The 24,281-nt window shown below is 48.1% G+C and overlaps 2 protein-coding genes and 1 long non-coding RNA gene across 7 annotated transcripts; 1 reads left to right on the forward strand and 2 right to left on the reverse strand.

Moving 5' to 3' along the window:
* Positions 1-2,519: 2,519 nt before the first annotated feature.
* LOC143670269 (uncharacterized) lies at positions 2,520-7,552 on the reverse strand. Its single transcript, XR_013169313.1, has 3 exons — positions 6,825-7,552; positions 4,275-4,330; positions 2,520-2,661 (listed from the first exon to the last, which is right to left on the reverse strand). It is a non-coding gene; the product is annotated as an uncharacterized LOC143670269 (long non-coding RNA).
* A 2,718-nt stretch (positions 7,553-10,270) lies between these two features.
* On the reverse strand, positions 10,271-14,128 carry PNCK (pregnancy up-regulated nonubiquitous CaM kinase). 5 transcript variants are annotated; one of them, XM_077144956.1, is made up of 12 exons: positions 14,072-14,128; positions 13,235-13,304; positions 12,849-12,980; positions 12,552-12,626; positions 12,316-12,454; positions 12,004-12,094; positions 11,777-11,852; positions 11,569-11,681; positions 11,395-11,473; positions 11,222-11,309; positions 10,992-11,136; positions 10,271-10,654 (listed from the first exon to the last, which is right to left on the reverse strand). In XM_077144956.1, the coding sequence occupies exons 2-11, from the start codon at positions 13,300-13,302 to the stop codon at positions 10,999-11,001; spliced, it is 999 nt and encodes a 332-aa protein (XP_077001071.1). In that variant the 5' UTR covers positions 13,303-13,304; positions 14,072-14,128; the 3' UTR covers positions 10,271-10,654; positions 10,992-10,998. The 5 variants fall into 5 exon arrangements, with proteins under 5 accessions (XP_077001071.1, XP_077001069.1, XP_077001072.1 ...); XM_077144954.1 differs by having other exon boundaries at positions 12,004-12,127; XM_077144957.1 differs by having other exon boundaries at positions 12,004-12,127; positions 13,231-13,304.
* A 6,718-nt stretch (positions 14,129-20,846) lies between these two features.
* LOC143670281 (heat shock transcription factor, X-linked member 3-like) lies at positions 20,847-22,581 on the forward strand. Its single transcript, XM_077144980.1, has 2 exons — positions 20,847-21,449; positions 21,882-22,581. The coding sequence occupies exons 1-2, from the start codon at positions 20,955-20,957 to the stop codon at positions 22,464-22,466; spliced, it is 1,080 nt and encodes a 359-aa protein (XP_077001095.1). The 5' UTR covers positions 20,847-20,954; the 3' UTR covers positions 22,467-22,581.
* Positions 22,582-24,281: the final 1,700 nt, after the last annotated feature.

Below are 24,281 nucleotides of genomic sequence, written 5' to 3' on the forward strand. Positions count from 1 at the left end.
TTGGAAAGGAAAAAGTAAAACTCTCTTGATTTGCAGATGACATATCCTGTATGTAGAAAACCCAAAGAATACACACACACACACACACACACACACACACACACACACACATGAACACAAACTATTAGAACTAAAAAACAAGGTTAGCGAGGTCACAGGATATAAGATCAATATACAAAAATCAGTTGTATTTCTATATATTAGCAATGGGCAACTGGAAATTGAAAGTAAGAAAACAATTCCATTCACAATAGCATTGAAAATAATAAATTACTTAGGGATATTTTAAATTAGGACATGCAAGACTTGTACCCTGCAAATTACAAAACACTACTGAGAGAAATTAAAGCTCTAAAGAAATGGGTAGACAGCTCATGTTCATGGATTTGAATCCTCAGTATTGTTAAGATGGTAATTCTCTCTAAATTGATCTATAAATGCAATGCATTCTATCAAAATCCCAGCAGGCTTTCTGTAGAAATCGACAAGCTGATTCTAATATTTATAGGAACAAGCAAAGGACCTAGAATAGCCAAAATAATTTTGTAAGGGAAGAACAAAGTTAGAAGGCTTTACAGTACCCAATTTCAAATTTTACTTATAAGCCACAGTTAACAAGGCAGCATGGTACCAGCAGAAATGTAGATTTATAGAACGAGGGAACAGAATTGAGAGTTCAGAAATATGTCTGTACATGTATGTTCAACTGATATTTCACAAAGTGTCAAGACAATTCAACAGGGGAGAGGACAGTCCTTTCAACAAATGGTACTCGAACGACTCGATGTGCACACACAAAAATAAATAAACTTAGAACCTCACACTATAAACAAAAATTAATGCTCATGGCCCCCAGTCGTGGGGTTTGTTCACATGAAACTTAACCCCAAAAAGGATAGGTCAAGTCTACTTAAAATTTAGGCCTAAGAGTCACCCCCAAGAGAGCCTCTTTTGTTGCTCAGATGTGGCCTCTCTCTCCAGCCAACACAACAAGCAATCTCACCACCCTCCCCCTGTCTACGTGGGACATGACTCCCAGGGGTGTGGACCTTCCTGGTAACGTGGGACAGAAATCTAGAATGAGCTGAGACCCAGCATCAAGGGATTGAGAAAACCTTCTCGACTAAAAGGGAGAAGAGTGAAACGAGACAAAGTGGTAATGGCTGAGAGATTCCAAACAGAGTCCAGAGGTTATCCTGAAGGTTATTCTTATGCATTAAGTAGATATCATCTTATTATTCAAGATGTAATGGAGAGGCTGGAGGGAACTGCTTGAAAATGTAAAGCTGTGTTCCAGTAGCCATGTTTCTTGAGGATGATTGAATAATGATATAGCTTTCACAATGTGACTGTGTGATTGTGAAAACCTTGTGTCTGATGCTCCTTTTATCTACCTTGTCAACAAACGAGTAGAACATATGGAATAAAAATAAATAATAAGGGGAACAAATGTTAAAATAAATTTAGTTTGAAATGCTAGTGATCAATGAAAGTGAGGGGTAAGGGGTATGGTAGGTATAATCTTTTTTGTTTCTTTTCTGTCTTCGTTTTATTTCTTTTTCTATTGTCTTTTTATTTCTTTTTCTGAATTAATGCAAATGTTCTAAGAAATGATGAATATGCAACTATGTGATGATATTGTGAATTACTAATTATATATGTTGATGTTTTATTTGGTTTGTAAATTTTTTTAATTAATAAATAAATTTTAAAAAATCAATGCTCATGGATCACAGACCTAAATGTAAAAGCTGAAACTATAAAACTCTTAGAGAAAAGTAAACAGCAAACAAGACCAAATCTTCAAGACACAACACTAAAAAGCATGACCACAAAAGAAAAAAATAGATAAATTGTATTTCATTCAAATTAAAAACATTTGTGCTTCAAAAGACAACCATTAAAAAAATGAAAAGTCAAGCCACAGAACAGGAGAAAAAGATTTCAAATCTTATATCTGGCAAATAACTGGTACCCAAAATATATAAAGAACTCTTGTAACTCAATAAAAAGACAACCCCAATTTTAAAATGGGCAAAGTATGTGAATCGACAGTTCACCAAAGAAGATATACAAATGGCTAAAAAACCTGAACAAAATCTCCAAGTCATTAGTCATTAGAAAACTGCAAATTGAAAGCACAGTGAGATACTCCTTCCCATCCCAAGCCTTGGTCAGGATGTGGAGAAACTGCACCCCTATCGCATTCTAGACAGGAAAGAAAAATGTTACAGCCACTTTGGAAAACACTTTTGGCAATTTCTTAAAGAGTTAAAAATAAATGTCTAATATGACCCAGCAATTTCACCCCCAGCTATTTACCCAAGAGAAATGGAATGACACGTCCACACAAAGATTCGCATACCGATGTCCACAGCAGACATGTGAGTAATGGCCAAAAGAGAGGGAGGAGGTGTAACTGAGAAGTTAGGACTTAACAAATGATTCTGACCACTGACTCATTATATAGATACTTCTCTTTAGTTTCTATTGCATTAGAAGAGCCAGAAGGAAATACCTGGAATTGCTGAACTGTAATCCAGGAGCTTTGATCTTTGATAATGATGGTATAACTATACAGCTTTCACCTTGTGACCGTGTGACTGTAAAAACCGTGTGACCGACACTCCCTTTATCCAGCATACAGGTAGATGAGTAATACTATGAAGACATGCATGAAAAAAAATAATAATAAGCTGGGAATATGGGGGAAATACCCCTACAGAAACTATGGACAATACATAATAGTACTATTTTAATAACCTTTCATCAATTGTAAGAAATGTAGCTACTGTTAAAAAATAGCAGAATTAGTTTAAAAAGTGCTTTCATTAGTTGTAACAAATTTTCTTCAGCAAAGCAAATGTAGGTGGTGGAGAGGTGTATGATAATTCTATATTTTATGCAAGATTGTTCTGTAAATCCACAACTTCTCTAATAATAAAGGTTTTAAAAAATAAAAAAAGCTATTATGGTAAGAAGCCAGACACAAAAGACCACGTATTTCATGCTTCCATTTTATGAAACATCCACAAAAGGCAAATCTCTAGAGGCAAAACACACCAGATGGGGCCAGGGAGGGATTAACTGTAAACGGACACAAGAGGACTTTATGGGGTGATGAAACATTTGAAAATTGGATCTTAGCAATGGTTACACAACTGTATAACTTTACTAAAACCACTGAATTGTATGCTTAGGGTAGGTGGGTTTGATATATAGATTATATTACAATGAAGTTGTTAAAATATTTTTTAAGTTGGAGCAAAGAACAATCTGAGAAGGAAGTGAAGAAAAATTTCATATACTATAGTATCAAAAATAATAACTACTTGGGAATAAATTTAACAAAAGAAGTGGGAGATTTCTATACTGAAAACTACATAGTATCACAGAAAGAAATTCAAGAAGACAAATAAATGGAAAGACATCCCACGTCCGTGGATTACTAGACTTAATATTGTTACAGTGGCATTATTCCTCAAACTGATCCACAGATTCAATGCAGTCACTATCAAACTCCAGCTGGCTTTTTTTGCAGGAAAAAATTGAATTTCATATGGAAATTCCAGGGACCAGAATAGCCAAAACCATTTTGAAAAAGAAAAATGTTGGCAGACTCACAATTGATGGTTTCAAAGTTTATTACAAAGCTACAGTGATCAAATCAGTGTGGTACTGGCATAGGACAGACATATATGTCAGTGGAATCGATCAGAATCCAGAAATAAACCCTTATACTATGGCCAATCGATTTGCCATAAGGGCACCAAGACAATTCCATGGGAAAAGAATAATCTTTTCAACAAATGATGCTGGGGCAACTGGACGCATTCTTTTGGATGCAAAAGAATGAAGTTGGACCCCTACCTCACACCACATCAAAAATTAACTCAAAATGGATTGGAAAAAAAAAACATTAACTGTAAGGGCTAAAGCTATAAAATGCTACTTGAAAGAAAGCATAGGGGTAAATCCTCATGACCTTGGAATTGGTAATGGTTTCTTAGCTATGACACCAAAACCACAAGCAATCAAAGAAAAAGTAGATAAACTTAAAAATGTTTAAAGGACACTATCAAGAAAGTGAAAAGACAACCCACGGAATGGGGGGAATATTTACAATCTGTGTATCTGATAAGATTTTAATATAAAAAAAAGGCTTACAACTCAACAAGAAGACAATCCAATTTTTAAATGGCCAAAGGATTTGAATAGACATTGCCCCAGAGAAGATATGCAAATGGCCAATAAGCACATGAAAAGATGCTCACCATCATTAGTCATCACAGGAATGCAAAGCCATAAGTAGATATCTCTTCACACATTTCTGAACATAGGTAGGTAGGTAGGTAGATGGATGGATGGATATAGGATAAAAAAGACAGACAAAACAAATATTGGCAAGAATGTGGATAAATTAGAGCCCATGTGCATTGCTGATGGGAATGTAAAATGGTGCAACTACTTTGGAAAAGAAGTGGCAGTTCCTTCAAAGTTTAAACACAGAGTTACTATATGACCCAGCAATGCCACTCCTGGGTACCCACCCAAAACGGTTGAAAAACATATGTCCACACAAAACTTTGTAGACAAATGTTGAGAGCAGCGATATTCATAAGAGCCAAAAGGCAGAAGCAACCCAAATGTCCATCAATAGATGAATGGATAAACAAAATGGGGTCTATTCATACAGTGGATGGGGTATATTCATACAACCAAAAAAGGGAATGAAGTTCTGATACATGGTACAATGTAGATCAACTTTAAAATATCATACTAAGTGAAAGAAACCAGACACAAAAGCATGATTCCATTTATACGAAAGGCCTAGAAGAGGCAAATCCGTAGAGACAGAAAGCAGACTGGTGGTGGTTTGGGTGGGGGGCGTGGAGTGGGGGGCAATGGAGCCTGCTAATCGGTACAGGGTTTTTTAAGGGGATGATGAAAATGTTCTGGAATTAGATAGTGATGATGATTATGCAACTGTGTAATTATATTACAAGGTACTGAATTTTACCATTTAAAGGGGTAAATTTTATGGTATATGGATCATACCTCAAGTTGTTTTTAATTTAAGTTCAAAAAAGAAAGAATTTTAAAAGATATATCCGGCAACGGTTAACCAAAAGAAAGTTAGTTTTGGGTATTTATGTGACATCCAAGACTCAGTTAGAGCTCTGAAACTATGAAAGTCAGCACTACCCCACACAGGAACTGTTTAAAAAGTTGAAAAAGGGATGTGACTTTGAGTGGAGATATGAATGAAGCTGATCTGGTCAGGACTAAGGTAAATCAGAATACAGGGTAAAGGACGATATTGTCCATATTTTAAAACTTCAACTACTGTGTGAGACCAAAGGGAGAGATGTCTATTTGGTGCAAAAATCACTTTTGGGGGAGTGCATTTCCTAATTTAACTTGTATAGTCAGTTTAGTTGAATACCATAAGTACATGGAATCTTGAATAGGACGTGAGACTTTGTTGGTTTGTCCAGGTTAGTTTGAGGCCCCGATATATCCCAGAGTGATATGGGCAGTGAATAAAGAAGCAATGGCCAAGTCCCCTCGGGGCACTGGGGTGAATGAGGAAATATTCAACCTCCTCATTTGGAGAATTTCTGATATTCTCGCAAGCAGTGAAGACAACTAAATCAATAGGCTGAGCCCTCAATCTTGGGGTTCACCTCTATGAAACTTATTCCTGCAAAGGACAGGCTAAGCCTACTTAAAATTAGGACTAAGAGTCACCCCTGGAGAGCCTGTTTTGCTGCTCAGATGTGGTCTTTTTCTCTAAGCCGACATAGCAGGTGAACTCACTGCCACCCCCTACCACTACATGGGACATGACTCGGAGGGTCTCCCTGGCAATGTGAGACCTGAATTCCGGGAATGAGCCCGGACCCAGCATGAAGAGATTGAGAAAGCCTTCTTGACAAAAGGGGGAAGGAAGAAATGAAGCAAAATAAAGTGTCAGTGGCTGAGAGATTTGAGTTGAGAGGTTATCCTGGAGGTTATTCTTAAGCATTATATAGCTATCCCTTTTTAGTTTATGGTGTGTTGGAGTGGCTAGAGGGAAGTGCCTGAAACTGTTGAGCTGTGTTCCAGTAGCCTTGATTCTTGAAGATGGTTATATAATGATATAGCTTGTACAATGTGACTGTGTGATTGTGAAAACTCTGTGTCTGATGTTCCTTTTATCTCAGTTATAGACAGATGAGTAAAAAATATGGATAAGAAATAAACAAATAATGGGGGGACAAAAGTTAAAATAAATTGGGTAGAAGGAAATACTAGTGGTCAATGAGAGGGAGCGGTATGGCATGTATGAATTTTTTCTTTTTTCCTTTTATTTCATTTTCTGGAGTGATGCAAAGCTTCTAAAAAATGATCATGGTGAAGAATACATAACTATGTGATGATATTGTGAGTCACTGACTATACATCATGTATGGAATTTTTGTGTGTTAAGATTTATCAATAAAAGTATTCTAAAAAAAAGAAGGAAAGGGAAGGGAAAGGGCTTCCTATTGTCTGAAAATACCAGTTTAAATAGAAGTTTATAAAAATGCATAGATCTTCAATAAAAGAATTACTTGTAAAAAAATAAGTTGATGCTGCTGTTAATATCAGACAAAATAGAGTATAAGGCAAAAAGCATTACTATGTTAAAGCATGTCACTACATTTTGATCAAATGTTCAACTTACTTGAAATACATAAAGATTCTAAACTCATATGCATTTAAAAAAACAGCTTCGCAATACATAAAGCAACCGTTGAAAGAATACAAGGAGAAACTGAGAAAAACAATTGGGTCCTTACTCTGGGAATCACCTGGGGCAAGGTTCGGCTCCCTGGGACAGATGAACTATCAAAATCTCCATGGGGTATGGGGGTGAGATCTGCAGAAAGATGTACGAGTTTGTTATATTTATCAAGAGGGGCCAGAGAGGGTTGGAAAAAGGGTAAAACTGTTTTAATGCAAAAACATGATCCCGTCACTGTCCTTCAATAGCCCTCTTGAGAAAGTTCCATTTCTAAGGAGCCTAGCCCTCAGGCTCTGCAGGGTCTGGGTGTGGTCTGTGTTTGCTGACTGATCTTTAGCCATTTCCTCTCGCAAGCGCCACCAATCAATGAAACCAGGTTATTTGGAATTTCTCAAACTCTCTGTTCTTGTCTCGCCCATCTGGGATCAGGCGCTAGAGAAAGGGATGCCTGGGCGCAGCCAGGGTCGGCTTCCGGGGAGGGTCAAGTGCCCAATATGTGCTTGGCGGAGAGGAACCAGCTTAGGGCCCCAAGTTAGCCAGCCACCGCCTGGCCCCTTTGTCTCCTGAATGGCCACGTTGACTATCTCAGTGCATGTCACCTCCTGCCCCTTCCATTTGCTCATCCTGGAACCTGTGCGCACCCTCCACTCTCTGCTCAGTCCACCATGACTGAGCTCCATCTCTCCAGCCCCACATGGCCCCTGGACCTCTGCCCCTGCCACCAGTCCTACCCGGCTTCTGGGTCATCCCTCCCACTGAACACAAGAGGGATTTTTCTAGGGTCCAGACCCTGCCCACCCCACCCCACCACCACCACCACTGTGGAAAGGTCTTCCAGGCTCCCATTTAACAGCCCAGGCAACTGAAGTACAGAGGATTTCAAAGGCCATGCACACCAGCCGCAAGGCCCAAACCCAATACCAGGAAGGGCTCCCCCCAGCCCAGAGTTCCTGCTTCTTCATCAGACTGGTAGTTTGCACTTGCAAAGAGAAAGTGGAAAATACCTCTCCTTTCCTCTCCTCCACAACTCACGTGATCCTCAGGTCCCAAAATGGCAGGGGGGGGGTGGTCGGCAGAAGAGTACAGAGGCAAAGAGTGTGGGCTCTGGAATCGGATCGTCTGCAGACAAGCCTCACTTTGCCACAGGCTGAGTGGCCTTGGCTGAATTACTTATCGTCTCTATGCCTCAATTTCCCCGAACGTAAAATGGGGATGATGATAATGACAGGAGCTATCTCGCAGGTGAGGTTTGAGTCAGCATCTGCTAAGTTCTCTGAAACCCTGCCTGGCACACAGTAAGTGCTCAATAAAGAGTCTCCAGAAGCACCTTTTTGGAAGTAATAAGACTTCAGTAAATATTAGCTCGAAAGTTATATACATATTGGCACTTGCAAACAGAAGGCTGCATAACAAATCACTTTTTCTCTACTTCTGTGACCTCCGTCCCAGGCATCTCTAACTTACCATGTCCAAAACCAATCTATCTGCCCCCACAACCCCCTTCCCACTCCAGCTGAACCCCCCTCAGTGAATAGCTCCCCATGGCGTCCCCAGAAATGTATGGCCATCCCTGACCCCTCTGATCTCCATCAACCAAGCCTGCCCGCTGTACCCCTAAAGAGTTCTCGGGACCTCTCCCTGGTCTCCCCATGTCCAGTCTAGCCCACAGGTTGAGCGTTCTTGGAATCCTTAGCACACCTACACGATGTGACCAACCCTATGTGTCCCAGAACAGGGGAGACAGTGTCCCCTTGTGGTGCACACAAGGGTTCCTTGCTCAATTCTAACTGGGTCTCCAACAGCCCAGGAAGAACTGCCCACACCAGAGGGGCTAGAGCCTGCTTCCTCTTCTCAGCACCTGAGTTCCAGAGTCAACCCGCATCCAGCCCCTTGCCCAAGCTGGGTGAAGCAACAAGCTGCTGATTGCTCCTAGAATAAATCCCCAACTCCTTACCCAGCCAGGCTTGGCATGGCTCCCCCAGCAGCCGGCCTCAGTGCCCTTAGCACCTATTGCTCCCCCAGCCTGGACGGCTCACACGCACAGCCCACCCAGCTCCCTCTCTGTCCACCTTCCTTTTACCTTCCCAGGCCATGCCTGCCACCCCCCAGCTCCCCTCCCTCTCACAAACTGCCCTCATCAGATGGGGAGGTCTTGGAGGGCTGAAGAAGGGGTACCACCTCTTCCTGACCCAGGGGTCCCGGACCCTTCTCTCATTCCATTCCCAGATGGCCAAGGCAGGACCTCTCCCTCAAGTGAGGACTTCCCCAGGGACAGAAATCTGGGAGGTAGAGGGGAGGAATGACGAAGGTGCTGGAGAAGGGGTGGCTAGTAGACAGCTAAAGATGTGACCAGGGCACCCCCTTCTGGCAGGTGGCCAAATTGCACCCTGTGTCAGGGTTGCAGGGAGCTGGGACCCTGACTTGCCCGAGGCTGCCTGGCTGCTGGCCCTGGGCTGGAAGGACTGGCCCGTTCCAAGCGGGTGCCGACTCCTTCTGGAAGGTTGGTCTGGTGCTCCTGTTCCCATCCCCACGCAGATGCTTCTTACCCTGGGGCAGCCAAGGACCTGCCAGTGAAGGGGTCTGGGTAGGTGGGATTCCAGGATGGCCCCTAGGGGGAGCCCCAGGGCAAGGAGCGCAGGTCACCGGAGGGCAGAGAAAGGGGAGTGCCTCAAAACTTGAAGCAAAGGATGGCCCCGAGGTGGCAGTGGGGGCAGATAGGGGAAGCTGCTGACCCCCGCAAACCTCCCCTGGGAAGTGTGGAGGTACACACAGGGTGAACCAGCTCCAACCGTGACCCCCACTTCAGCCCCCAAGCTGGAGCCTCCCTCTGGGTCCCACCGGAGTGCGGCTGGGAGAGGGGCTTCTTCAGGCTTCGTCAGGAAGCAGAGAAACTCTGGACACTTCCCTTCCCTTCCCTGGCACAGACGGATCTGGACAGAATGACCCAGAATCCACCGCGGGACAAACACCTGCCCTGCCTCAGAAAGGTCTGGGAGAGCAGGGGGCGTGCGGGGACCCCTGGGGAGGGGAGGTGTGTCCTGCTCACCCAGAAGTCTGAGGGAGTGGCCTTCTCTGGCTGGGGCTTACTAGTGGCCCTAAGGATTGGCCTGGGGCCCATGTGTGCCAAAGCCCCCGTACAGCTCAGGGGTGAGGACCCCATGGGGGCCTTCTCTAAAGCAGGGACACCCTGACCTCCCGCTCTCTGTGTGGCCCCAGGGAAGGGAGAGGAAGCAAAGGAGCAGATGGGAGGCCTCAGGAGCACCTGAGCTGGCTTCCCTTTCACTCCTTGGGAGCAGGGGCGCAGAGAGGCCACAGTGCCTGGGGCTCTGTGGAGCAGGGCACTGGAATGGTGGGGTCCACAACCCCCAGCTTGTCTGCCCAGTGAGCAGAGGTGGGCTTGGGCTGACAGTGGGAAAGGCCCCGTTGGCACGGGGCTTTCCCCCCCAGGGGACACCTCCCCCTCCCCCTGCACCCCATCCCTGTCCCTTATCACCGCAGGCGCACTGCTCTGTCTGTCTTTATTGGTCGGAGGAGAACTGGAGGGGCTGGAGGGCCACGACACAAGCAGGACCACCCACACTCAGCCAAGCAGAGAACAGCCGTGCAGGAGGACGGGCCCCTGGAGCCTGCATGCCAACACCTCCTCGGCTCCTAGGTGGGGTGTGGAGGCGAGGGGGAGAGCCCTGTAGACACACCCCGGCCAGCCCCCAGGGGGGGGCAGATGGGGCTGCCGCTGTTGCCTCCCTCCCCTGCCGTGCGCCACCCCCACACACTTCAAGCTCTCCAGCAGAGGCCAGCCCTGGGGGGTGGGGTGGGGAAGGGGCTGAAAGGGTCCAGGAGACAGAAATCTGGGGGTCGATCTGCAAGTCGCTGGACCTCCGGCATCTGCTGGGATGGAGGGGGAGAAGCACAGGGGAGCGGCCATCAGGAACCGGCCTCCCCATCCCGTGCCGCCCTCCAGCCCCCATCAAGCCTTGGGCCTTGAGAAAGCTCTCGGGAGCGGTGCCCACTGGCCTGTGCCCCCGCACCCCAGGGCCAGTGGAGGACCCTCCTCCCCGGCCCCCCCTCTCTGGCTGCCATCTGGGTCTGTCTGCTGCGGACATGGCTTAGTTCTTACCTGCGTGCAGCCCCGGCCACCCTTCCCTGACCAGTGGCCTCTGAGCGCCCCAAGCCGGCAGCAGGGAGCGACTGCCCGGGGATGCAGGGACCCCACCACACGCACCTGGGCATCACCACTGTGGGGGTGGTCCCATCAGGAGGCCTGGGTGGGTGTGGCGGGCTCTCCCCTGCTCGGGGGCCTCCTCGCCCTCTGGGCTGTGCCCCATCTTGCGGATGTGACGCAGGAACGAGGTGGCATTGAACGCGCGCTGCGGGAAGAGACGGCCCGTCACTCCATGCCCCGGCCCCGGCCCCAAGACTGCCGAGGACCACGGTGGCCGTGGGACAGCCCACCTTCCAGTGGGTCCGGGCAAAATTCTTCTGGATCTGCTCGCTAACCGAACCCAGGATGTCCTTGTCGAAGGCCGCGTCCCCAGAGATCCTGGGGGCAAGGCCCAGGGTCAGCAGAAAGGAGGGCTCTGAGGGCTCCTGGGGTCCTGGGACAGCGTGGCCAGGGTCACGCTCACCAAAGATGCTGCAAGGCCTGTTGGCAGGTGAACCTCTTCTGGGGGTCCCTCTCCAGGAGGTGCCGGATGAAGTCTTTGGCTAGGGTCAGGGAAGCCAGAGTGAGCGCACCTTCTCGGCCTGTCCCCCACCCCATGCCCTGTCCCCCAGGGACTGGGACAAGCCTCGCAGCTCACCTGATTCCGAGATGTCATCCCAAAAGGGAGAGTCAAACTCGTAGCTGGCCCTCAGGATCTGGCTGAAGAGCTCAGGGTCGCTCTCGTCGTAGAAGGGGGGGTACCCACACAGCCTGGCACCCACATATGAGTCACCTAGCTGTCCAAGCCCTCCCCAACCCGACACGGGCAGGCAGCTGGGTGAAGAGCCTTCCCGGCGTGCACTCACAGGATGTAGGAGATGACGCCCAGGGCCCACATGTCCACAGCCTTCCCGTAGGGTTTCTGCTCCAGGAGTTCTGGGGCTGGGGGCGCACAGTGGCGGGGAGACACTTGCAGGCAGCCGGGACATGGGGCGGCAGGGGGGCCCCACAGTGCTGCCTCTTCCACACCTGGGCCCACCAGACCCACAGCGTCCCAGGGGATCTCCGGCCCCAGGCGCCCCCCCCCACTCACCTACATATCCCGGGGTCCCACAGGCTGTACCCAGCATGTTGCCAGCCTGGATTTTGGAGAGGCCGAAGTCGGACACCATGATCTTGGAGTCCTCGAAGGGCGTGGCATAGAGGAGGTTCTCAGGCTGGGCACGTACAGGGGCACAGGGGCAAGGCTGGGTCAGCCCTGGCAGGGGCCGAGGCCAGCGCAGGGTGGGCTGGGCCCTCCTCGCCCCAGTGTTCTCCAGACCCTTGGTGGGGAAGGCCTGGGCTGCACCCCCAGGGATGGCTGCCCGGGGCAGGGCCCCCACCCAGCCAGCCAGCAGGCACCTACCTTGAGGTCTCGGTGCACGATGCCCAGGCTGTGCAGGTAGGAGACAGCACCCAGGACCTGACCCACCAGGTGGCTGGCATCCTTCTCCGTGTAGGAGCCACGCTCCATGATGCGGTCAAACAGCTCACCCCCCGTCACCCTGGGGGGAGCCAGGGACTCAGCTATCTCCCACGCCTCAGTCCCAGGCCGCAGCCACCCCATTCCCGGTCCCAGCCCGGGTCCCTGGCCCCTCTCACAGCTCCATGGCCAGGTAGAGGTGAGAAGGGCTCTCATGGACGTCCTCTAGAGCCACGATGTTGGGGTGGCTGACCCTACAAGGGCAAGAAGCACCCCTTATGGGCAGCCCCCAGCTTCAGCCACCCCCCAGACCCCTCAGAGCCTCTCCCTGGCCAGGACCCAGCTTTGGTCAGCAGCAGGGTCTCCAAGCGCTTTCTCCAAGCCCCCCCTTCCCTTCCTCCCACCCTCTACCCCCCAATGCCAGCCCTGCCCCTCCTCTAGCCCCAGCCTTCCCCGGAACCCAGGCGGATCCTCACCTGCGGAGCACTGCGATCTCATTCTCCACCAGAGCCTCCTTGCCCCGAAGGGCCTTCTTGGGGATGCATTTGAGGGCCACAAGGTGTGCGGAGCCCCGCTCCTGGGCCAGCACCACCTCCGAGAAGGCGCCCCTGCCGCAGAGACCGTAGGAGGCAGGGGGAGGGGGAGGGGGAAAGCTTGTGAATAGGAGGAGGAGGGCCGGGGTTGGAGAAAGGGGAGGGGAGGGGAGAAGGCGGAGGTGGGAAGGGGGAAGGGCCTCCTAGCTGAAGGCGCTAAGGAGACGGGGAGACCCACTGTGGGTCTGTGCCCCCACCCGCGCGCACACACACACACACACACACACACACACACACACACACACACACACACACACGCACGCACTCACGATCCGAGCTTCTCCCGGATCTCATAGACGCGGCTGATGTCTTCCGTCTGTTTCTTGAGTAGCAGCATGTCTGGGGGGGGCGGGAGAGAGGTGGAGGGAGGCCCCAGAGACAGGGGCAGCCTCCTCCCTGACCCGGAGGCCAGCAGGGCCTCGGCCACCCTCAGAGATGGCCAGCCCCGCCCCCCCCACACACAGCCCAGGTGCACCCGCCCCTCCCCCATAGCCGCGGTCTCGGCTCCCGGATGGCCGCCTCCCGCCGAGGCCACCCGATACACCCCACCCCACGCCCCGCTACCCTGCCACGCTCCGCGCTCCCCCTACCCTGGTACCCCGACGGCGGTCAGCACCCAAACACCCCCCTCTCTGCCTCCACGCGTCCAAGCCCGGCGCGATCGGCCCCTTCTAGAAGCCTCCCCGCACTCCCGCCGCAGCCCCTCCGGACCCACCCACATCCACAGCGCTCACAGCCCTAGGCACCTGCTCCCATTACTCGACCCACCACCCAGCGCACGACGCCCACAGACACGCGCCACCCAAACCAGCAAGCCGCCTGAGCTGCACCTGCGACCCCCGCACGCCGCCACCTGTCACAGCTACGGCAGCCCACGCGGTCGCCAGGCACCCCGGGCCCTCAGCGCCTCCGCTCCGGCGGGGACTCGGCAGCCAGGCGGGCTGCGTCCGGAGCTGCGGGGGCCGCGCGCGTGCGGGCCGGGGGGCGGCGGCGGCGGCGGCCGCGCGCCCGACCGCGACAGGTGTGCGCGCGGGGCTCCCCGGCCCAGCAATCCGCGGGCCGCGCTCCAGCCGCCCCGCGCCGGCTCGGGAGCCGCGGGTGCGCACCTGGAGCTCGATGCCGCAGCGTCGCCGCGTGCAGTGGCCGCCGCGTGCTGCGCCCCCCGCCCGCGCCCCCGCCGGCCCCTCCCCCTCCGCGCGCGCCCCGGCGGGCGGCCCGGCGACCGAGCACGCGGTGGCCGAGTGCGCCAGGGCGGCGGCGGCGGCGGCGGCGCTCCAGAGCTCCTTGTAAGGCAATCCCCGGGCGCCCGGGCAGCCGGGCGCGGTCCCGTCGCCGCCGCCTCCTCCTTACTCAGGTCATTCATCCCGATTCCCGCTGACTCTTGCCCGCCTGCAGCCTGGCGGGCCCTGCCTCAGGGCCTTTGCACCGACCGGGTCCTCCATAAACAAGCCTCTTTCCCCGCATGTTGACCCGGCTCTCTGTCCCTGCCTTCAAGTTTCCGTTCGCACGGCCTGTACAAGGTGAGGCTGTCCAGGCCATTTGGCCTACCACAGCCTCCCTCCCCAGCCGTCCCCGGTGTCCTCCACTTCTGCCACCCTGGTCCCAGGTCCCATAAGCACCCCCCTGCAAGAGAGCAACCGCCTCCTCTATGGCTCCCTGCCTCTCCGTTTCCCATCCCCACACCCAATTCCTTCTCCCTCCACAACCAGAGCTGTCCCTTTATTCTGTTTACCGCTGGGTTCAAAGCACTCCCATGACTCTCCAGGTCACTCTAAGTCACAGCGTGAGACCTGACTGTGGCCTAAGGTCTCTGTGTGATCTGCCCCACTTCATCGTACCCCCTCTGACCCTTCTCCTGGTACTTCCCCTCCCACCCACCCCCACCAGCTCCCACCCCTCCCATCACATTGGCCTCCTAACTGCTCTTTGAACACACCCTTCATAACACCAGCCTCAGGGCCTTTGCATTTGCTACTCCTCTGTTTGGAATGCTCTTTGCTCAGATTATCCATTTGGTTTGCTCCCTCACTCCGTCAGGTCTCAGCCCAAATGTCACCTCCTAAACCTGGCTTCCCCTGACCCCCACCCCCAGCCAATCTCTCTAGAACACCACACTATCCTGTCTTGATAGCAGCCATCATAGCTAAATCACCTTCTTTATCTTGTCTTCCTCACCAAAGCATCTCCTCCTGCAGGGCATGTCTCCTCTGAGTAAATGAATTCACTTGTTCATCCAACAATTAGTGGATTCCCCCAGGTCCCAGCCTATGTCAGTTCTGGCACTGATCCTGGATGAGCCAGGCTCTGCTGGGGGTCAGGCCAGTCACAGGGTCCAGGGGTCGCTGGCTGAAATCAGATCTTTGTAAGGGACCCAAAGGCCCCCTGCATGACACAAAGTCTTCAATCAGGAAAGATTTTAGAAAAACCATCTTTCCGGGCCTCAACTGTCCAAAAATTGGTGTCTAAGAAAGCTGGTGTTTTAGTTTGCTACTGCTGCTGGAATGCAATATACCAAAAATGGGTTGGCTTTTATAAAGGGGATTTATAAAGTTACAAGTTTACAGTTCTAAGACCATAAAAATATCCAAACTAAGGCACCCAGAGAAAGATACCTCCACTCAAGAAAGGCTGATGGCGTCCGCAACTCCTTGGTCAGCTGGGAAGACACGTGTCTGGCGTCTGCTGGTCCGTTGGCTTCTGGTTTCAAACAGTTTACCCGGGGCTTTTTCTTTCTGCATCTCCAAATGTCTCTGTGTTGGCTCTGAGCTTTTCACAAAATGTTTCCCTCTGAAACGACTCTAGTAAGCAACCCAACCTTGAACAGGCAGAGATACATCTCCATGGAAACCACCTAATCAAAAGATCTCACCCAAAACTGGGTAGGTTATATCTCTATGGAAACAATTTAATTTAAAAGATCCCACCCTACGATATTAAGTCAGGATTAAAGAACATGGCTTTTCTGGGATTCACAACAGTTTCAAACCAGCACAACTCTGTCTTCCTGCTCTTTCCCAAGCACCACTCCCAGTCCACAAAAGAAGTCTCCAGGGGCCCTATTTTAGTTTCTTATGTTGCTTAAAGCAATATCCCATGAAATGGTTTCAGCTTTAACAATGGGAATTCATTAGCTTACAGTTTCGAGGCTGGGAAAAAGGTCTGAATCAAGGCATCATCAAGGCCCTGCTTTCTTCCCAAAGCCGGGCCACCAGTGCTCCCGGGCTCCTCTCCACACAGCAAGGCACGTGGCAGCATCTGCTAGTCTCACCCTTCTCTTCTGGGTTCTGTTGCTTTCAGCTTTTTCTTCCGTGGCGCTCTCTCTCTCTCTCTCTCTGTTTATAAAGGACTCCAATACGATGATTAAGACCCATCCTGATTGAGGTGGGTCACACCTTAATTGAAGTAGCCCCCTCAAAAAGCTCTACTTACAATGGGTTCACACCCACAAGAATGGATTAAATTTAAGACATCTTTCTGGGGTACACAGAGCTTCAAACCTCCACAAGCTTTCACTCCCAACTTCTCAGTTACGTGAACAGGGTTTCCTAGGGCTTTCATCTAAAAGAGAAAAACAGGACAGAAATGCTCCAGCTCTGTCGTAATTGCTCGTTTAATAATTATTCATCAAAGTGTCTAACATGTTTGTGCTGCTTTGGTCAAGCCATAAGCAAAGGACAAGGGCCTCCTGGTCACTGGATACAAAAAGAAACGTGACATATGCATATAGGTGTCTTTCAGAGAAGGTGCTGGGAGGTGTGAGGATTGAAAGGCTGCCCCCCATGGAGATAGACTGTCCGTGGGCAGCACTCTGAGGGGCAGCGACTGACAAGTGAATGAAAAAAAAAAACACTAAGATTTGCTTTATTAAACTGAAAACTTCTGCTCTGAGAAAGACACTATAAAGAGAATGAAAAGACAAGCCACAGGCTTGGGGGAAAATATTGGCAAAACACTTATCTGATAAAGGACTTGTATCCAAAATATAGAAAGAACTCTTAAAATTCAACAATAAAAAAGAGCCCCTCCTCCCAATTTAAAAACTGAGTGAAAGATCTGGGACCCACCAAAGAAGATATACAGATGGCAAACAAGCACATGAAAAGATAGTCAACATTATTTGTCATTAGGAAAACGCAAATTGAAACAATGATGAAATACCACCACACACTTATTAGAATGTCTTCAATCCAAGAAACTGACAGTACCAATTGCTGGTGAGATTGCTGGACAGTGGGAATTCTCACTCATTGTGCTGGGAATGCAAAACAGTACAACCACTTTGGAAGACAGTTTAGCAATGTCTTACAAAGCTAAGCTTACATCTTGCCAACCAATCCAGCAAATGGGCTCCTAGGTATTTACCCAAGAGTTTCCATTTCCTAGGCTGCTCCAAGCAGAAACCACGCAATGGGTTGGCTTAAACAATGGGAATTTATTTGCTTACAGTTTTGAGGCCATGAACATATCCAAATCAAGGCATCATCGAGGCAAGGCTCTCTTCCCAAAGACCAGCTGCTGCAATGCTGGGCTCCTCTGCAGATGGGATGCATGCTGGTCTCTCCACTCTCTTCCAGGGTTTTGCTACTTTCAGCTTCTTGCTTCTGTGGATTTCTTTCTGTGTGCATTAATTCTATTTATAATGGCTTCCACTCTATCTGTATTCATTCCCATATTTGTTTGCTCAAGGTGCTGGAATGCAATATACCAGAAATGAGTTGGCTTTTATAAAGGCAGTTTATTAAGTGCAAGTTTACAGTTCTAAGGCCATAAAAATGTCCAAACTAAGGCATCCAGAGAACGATACCTTGATTCAAGAATGGCCGATGGGTCCAGAACACCTCTGCCAACTGGGAAGGCACATAGCTGGCATCTAATGGGGTCTTTGGCTTCTGGTTTCAAAGAACTTCCCCAGGGGCATTTAATTCCTGCATCTCCAGATGTCTGGGTCTCATGTTGGCTCGGTTGGCTCTGAGGTTTTTCCAAAACATTCCCTCTTCTAAAGGACTCCTGTAAACTAATCAAGACCCACGTTGAATGGCAAAGGCACATCTCTATCTAATCAAAAGGAGACACCCACAATTGGGTGTATCACATCTCCATGGAAACAAACCAATCAAAGGGTTTCTACCCTACAATATGGAATCAGGATTAAAAGAAACATGGCTGCCCCCACAAGATTGGATTAGAAAGAAGACATGACTTTTCTGGGATACTTAATAGCTTCAAATTGGCATATATCACCCTCTGGACTCCCAAAAGACATATTCTTTCCATATACAAAACATTCATTCCATCACAATATCACAAAAGCCTTAAACCATTCCAGTTACAACATAAATGCAATACAAAGTAGAAAACAGTACAAAATCTCATCCAAGTCAGTTACACGCATGGCCTGTTCTAAGGCAAAAAAATTCTCTGACTGTGGACCTGAGAAACTTGAAAGAGGTTATCTGCTGCCAGTGCTCAATGGAGGCGCAGTCATAGGATACATGTTCCCATTGCCATAGGGAGAAACTGGGAGGTAAACAGGGGTCACTGAACCAAAACAGTTCTGAAAACCTGCAGGGCAAACTCCATTGGATTTCAAAGTCTGAGAGTCATTTATCCTTAGGGCTTCAGAAAGCAGTTTCCAAGGGCTCACACAGTGGCCCTGCTCTCTGCAAATGCTGGGGTTAGGGTTGCAACATTGGAGTAAATTAGGGGGGACCAACTTTCTCTCAGCCCCACCCTCTCCAACCATTAGGGCAGCACCTGGGATCTCTGCCATCTTCAGGGCACACACTCAGCCCCTCCAGAACAACGGGGTAATTGCCAGGCTCCCCCTAATCCCAGGTTTATGTGCTCCACCTTCTCCAAGCACTGGGGCACCGAAACTCTTCCTGAACAATGAAGCAGAAGGCCTGACCTCTGCTTCCGAGGCCAACTCACCCTTTCCACATTCATGGATGTATCTGCTCTCCGGGCGTGAGATTTCTTGGCTCCAGACTTTAGCTACCATCGCTCTGCCTCTGAAGTCATTTTTCCTTCAATCCATCCCTTTTCTGTCCCTTTTAGTCTAGACTTGCAGTGGTTCTGTTCATACAGACCTTGCAAAATATTTGTTGATTTTCCATGTAGCACACAGGGATCAATGCCACCAGACCAATAGGACTTTCCACAAATCCTTTGTAGGTAACTCCATCTCCAATCTTGTTTTTATTTTCTGAAATCGCTGACTGGTTCCATGTTTGGTTAAATCCTCACCTGGGGCAATATTCTATGGGGTCTCATTTTCCAATAGCTCAAAATTTTCCAAACTATCAGTTTTTGGCTTCTTTATATCCAAGAGTTCAGTTTTCAGCTTATCCCTTTCCTTTCGCATTTTACTATAAGTTGCAAAGAGCAGCCAGACTGCATTTTGCACATTTTGTTTGGAAACTTCTTCTGCTACATATCCTAGTTCATTACTCTCAAATTCTGCCTTCCATCCACAAAGATTGCCTTCCTTCCAGTTTACATTCACCATTTCTGTCTGAAGCCTCGTCAGAGGTATCTTTAGAGTCCACATTTCTACCAACAGTCTCTTCAAAGCATTCTAGGCCTTCTCTATCAAGCACTCACAGCTCGTTCTGAATTTTCCCCTGATCCATTTTAAAAACAGTTCAAACACGTTTGGTATTTGCAAAGTGTAGCAGCAATCCACTACTGGTACCAAAATCTGTTCTAGTTTGTAAGCTGCTGGAATGCGATAGACCAGAGAAGGGAATGGCTTTTAAAAATGAAAATTTATTAAGTCACAAGTTTACAGTTCTAAGGACGTAAAAATGTCCAAATTAAGGCATCCAGGAAAAGATATCTTGGTTCATGAGGGCCAATGATGTTGGGGATTCCTCTCTCAGCTGCTACGGCACATGGTGTCATCTGCTAGCTTTCTCTCTAGGTTTCTTTAATGGCTTCTCTGGGGCTCAGTCCATTCTGTTAGCTCTGTTGGTTTTGGTGGGTCTAAAGCCTTATCCAAATTGGTTTCCTCTTAAGGGGCCCCAGTAAGCAACCCAATCTTGCATGGGTGTAGACACATATCCATGGAAGCCATCTAATCAAAAGTTACCACCCGTAACTGGGTGGGTCGTATCTCCACGGACACAATAAAAAAGATCCTATGCAGGAATATTGAATGAGGATTAAAGGACATGTCTTTTCTGGGATACAAAATAGCTTCAAACCAGCATAGCTTTCTTTAGTCATGCCTAGCTAAACAAGCAGAAATTTTCCTTGGGAGTGGAGCTTGTATAAAGGAGACATTTAGAAGAGGATCTTACCCAAGAGGGAATAAGATTATTCAATGTACCTACTACCATCATGATAACATGGTGGAAATGCTGCTTTAGAGGCAGCTACTACAAGGCAGTCCACTGACAGAAAGGTCACTGACTGAACTTGACTGTTTGGGGAAGGAGATTTGGAAGGGACAGTCAAAAGCAGGTACTCCATAGTGAGCACGCCCTTGGGCAGCGAGAACAATATTTATCGGGACGAAATGGAAATTAAAGAAAATACCATCATGATATATAAAGAAATGAGATTTGGAGGCAACAGAGCTGAAAAGGAGCCCCCAAATTGTGGTGGAGAATGTGGTCATCCTATCATGAACTCTGTGGTGTTTTGGGTACACTATCATTGAGGAAGGAGTTCCCACCATTCGTTCTACTGTGAATGATTATGTTTCCACACTTTTAGAAAAGAGAGAAGCTGGCGACCCTGGTACTAATCCCCTCCCCCTCACATGCCCAGGGTTCTTTTTCCCAGACTGCCTCTGCCCCATCGTTCTGACATCACATGTCATATGAAGAGGATGATGAATTCAGCTGGTTGCCCCACGACCAAGGTTCTAGAATTTTCTGGACACTATTTATTGGGCACCCCTGGGCTCACAGAAGGCATTTTGGACTTGACACAAAGGTGCTCTGGTCTTGAGTACCAAAGTGCTCCTGATGCTAGGTTAGCTCCATGGCTACTCAGGATACCAAAGAGAAAAATAAAGTCAAGCTTCCTCCATCTATTGATGAGCAGCAGGAAGGAGGGAGTCCATGTAAATCTTCTGTTGATCTGAATATGGATTCCAGGGAGTTCCTGAAAGGGCACAGTGACCAAAGTGCGAACCCAGGTCCAGCCTTCCCAGACAACCCGCAACCACAGGACCAAAACCAAAGCAAAGAAAATGAGGAAGAAGGCAATGATATTCTTGGGCTTGCCTTCCCAAGAAAGCTTTGGATGATAGTGGAGAATGACGCATTCAAGTCTGTGCGCTGGAATGATAGAGGGGACACTGTGATCATCGACGCAGATCTTTTTCAGACGGAAATTCTTCATCGGAGAGGCGCAGAGAGATTTTTTGAAACAGACAGCTGGAAGACTTTCATTCGAGAACTTAACCTCTATGGATTCGGCAAAATACACCAAACCAACTCTTCAGATCACTCTCCAGAGAACAAGAGAATCATGGTAAAGTAGAAAGTTACCCATTTTCTCTGTTACTTAGTACCTTCATAATACACCAGATGAATGATATAATGAGAGAGTTTACTTCTCTGAAACTGTTCTTTTCATATGGGACATTATTTAAGGAAAGATTAAAGTATAGATTTTGAAAACACAGATTTTCATATTAAACTACAATCCCTTTAGAGACAATCTGCAGGCATGACTGAAATTTCAAAGAGGCCAGTTAAGATTAGACATCAACTCCCTAATCTAGGAAAAGATTTACCTTTAGTGAGCTCATGATTTAGGGCATAAGGAAACTTGCTAGGAATTGTTGAACAAAAATATTTTTCTGTAGTCCCACGAGCAAAATGAGACCGTTATGATTGGGGGGCAGGGTAGAGGAATGAATACTTTTTCCTGGAATAACTAAAATGTTTCATTTTGTTTTAGAGCTACCACAACTCAAATTTCAAGAGAGACAACCCTCTGCTCCTCCAAAATATTCAGAGAAAATTCAACTTCCCCCAAAGTATTGCTCAGCCACAGATCTATACACCATCTCCAAAGAGACCGAAGCTGGCTGCTACAAGACACTCGCCGAGATTCCAGAAGGATAACTCCATGCAAGAAACCAACCAAACTTCGCATAACACCTCCCCAAATGTTCAGGGACCCAGGGGCAGCCCGGCCTTTATGGCCTCTAATGTCTGGCCTTTGAGGAGTGTAATTGGGCGTTCCATGGAAAACTGTCCCCCTACTCAGTCAAATGTTCCAAGTGAGGAGGGCACCTCCCAACAAGCTATACCTGCATCTCTGGCTGTTGCTGGACCCTCAGGTGCAGGGGCACTGCCCATGGGCCCCACAGGTTACCCAGCTAGTGCTTCCATAATGCACCTGTTCAATACCTGTTACTCCATCCTGATGGGTGCCCTTTCAGTCATGGCTCCAAATGAGCCCTTTGACGAGCAACAGGAGAGTCCCTCTGATTACCACTGCGTGCTGTGTGAGCAGTTCAAGGACCAACCACCTCCATAAACTCACAGGTCCTTGGGGACTGAAAAAGATAGCTGTTTTGGACCGATCAACCTATTTCAGAAGTTAATAAAGAAAAACAAAACCCCAGGACGGTAAATAAACAGGTTAACAAGAATTATGAGTCTGTGTTGTTCCTCATGTTCTGTTTCTTACACATCTCATCACAGAAGCCGGAGGCGGCTGAAAATCTTTCCCATGAAAGGTTTTGGTCTGCATTGTCTTGTTTCATTTTTAGAAGTAGCATTTTTCACATACTCACGTAAGGGTTTCGTTAGGGAGTGCTGAGGGCAAGCCCAGTTAGCTCTGGTTCCCTGAGACTTGCCTGCTGGTCAGGAGACAGACCAGACTTGCAACTAACTTCTTGGGTACCACCTAACATTATATATATACCTTCTAAAAGGAGATTTTTTTCCCTCACAGCTCCTCTCAATGTTGCTAGGAATTTTCTGACCAACAGCTGAATGTCTCCAGACAAAGAGGCCACTTGCCAAGAGTTGTACAACCACCACATTCCAGCTTGGAAAAGAAGGGCCATTCCAGTCAGTGTCAGGGGTGGGACAGCAAGCCCATCATCCTCGTGGGCAAGAACATTAGAAACTTTGCTAATAAATGACACACACAAGAGAAAAGAAGGAACACATTTGAGACAAAATAACACTAGTTACCACTTTTCAAAGTCAAATTCTAACAAATTCTAAAGGCTGTGTTTAGGATCTTTTCTTTGGACATGAAGTAGCTGTGTCATATGTGACACAGGCATGCTTCATGAACTAAAGAACACTTTTTCAACACAGCAAGGGTAATTTGGAAGAGCAGATGGTTGCTGTTTCAAATTATCATATTGTCTTCACTGTGCAGTGGTCCATCAATGGCTGGTCCCCACCAGGAAAAAAGCAGTCAGTGCCTGGTCCTAGCCTTTCCACGATGTCCCTGGATGCTGTTAAAAAAAATCTATGTGGGGCTCTCTCTTTCTCTCAGCTGATATGGTAAGTGAACTCACTGTCCTTTCCCCCTTACATGGGACATGAATCCCAGGGGTGTAAACCTTCCTGGCAATGTGGGACAGAAATCCTAGAATGAGCTGGGACTCCGCATCAAGGAATTGAGAAAACTTTCTTGACTGAAAGGGGAAAGAGAGAAATGAGACAAAATAAAGTGCCTGTGGCTGAGAGATTTCAAACAGAGTCGAGAGGTTATCCTGGAAGTTATTCTTACACATTATATAGCTATCACCTTTTTAGTTTATGGTGTATTAGAGTGGTTAGGGGAAAGTACCTGAAACTGTAGTGGTGTGTTCCAGTAGCCGTGTTTCTTGAAGATGATTGTATAATGATATGGGTCTCACAATGTGACTGTATGATTGTGAAAATCTTGTGTTTGATGCTCCTTTTGTCTAAGGTATAGACAGATGAGTTAAAAAAATATGGATAAGAAATAAACAAATAATAGGGGGGCAGCTGGTACAATGGTGGCTCAGTGGCAAGAATTCTTGCCCACGGAGCTGGAGACCCAGGTTCAATTCCCGGAGACTGCCCATGCCAAAACAAACAAACAAACAAACAAAATAATAGTGGGAACAAAGGTTAAAATAAATTGAGTAGATTGAAATATTAGTGGTCAATGAGAGGGAGGGGTAAAGTGTATGGATGTACAAGTGTTTTCTTTTCTCTTTCTTTTGCTGGGGTGATGCCAATGTTCCCAAAATATGATCATAGTGATGAATACACAACTATGTGATAATATTATGAGGCACTGATTGTAACCATTGTCAAAAACGTTTGTATGTGAAGGAAGTTTGTATGTTTGTCATTTACA

Source organism: Tamandua tetradactyla, chromosome X, assembly GCF_023851605.1.
Source record: "Tamandua tetradactyla isolate mTamTet1 chromosome X, mTamTet1.pri, whole genome shotgun sequence".
Lineage (NCBI taxonomy): Eukaryota > Metazoa > Chordata > Mammalia > Pilosa > Myrmecophagidae > Tamandua > Tamandua tetradactyla.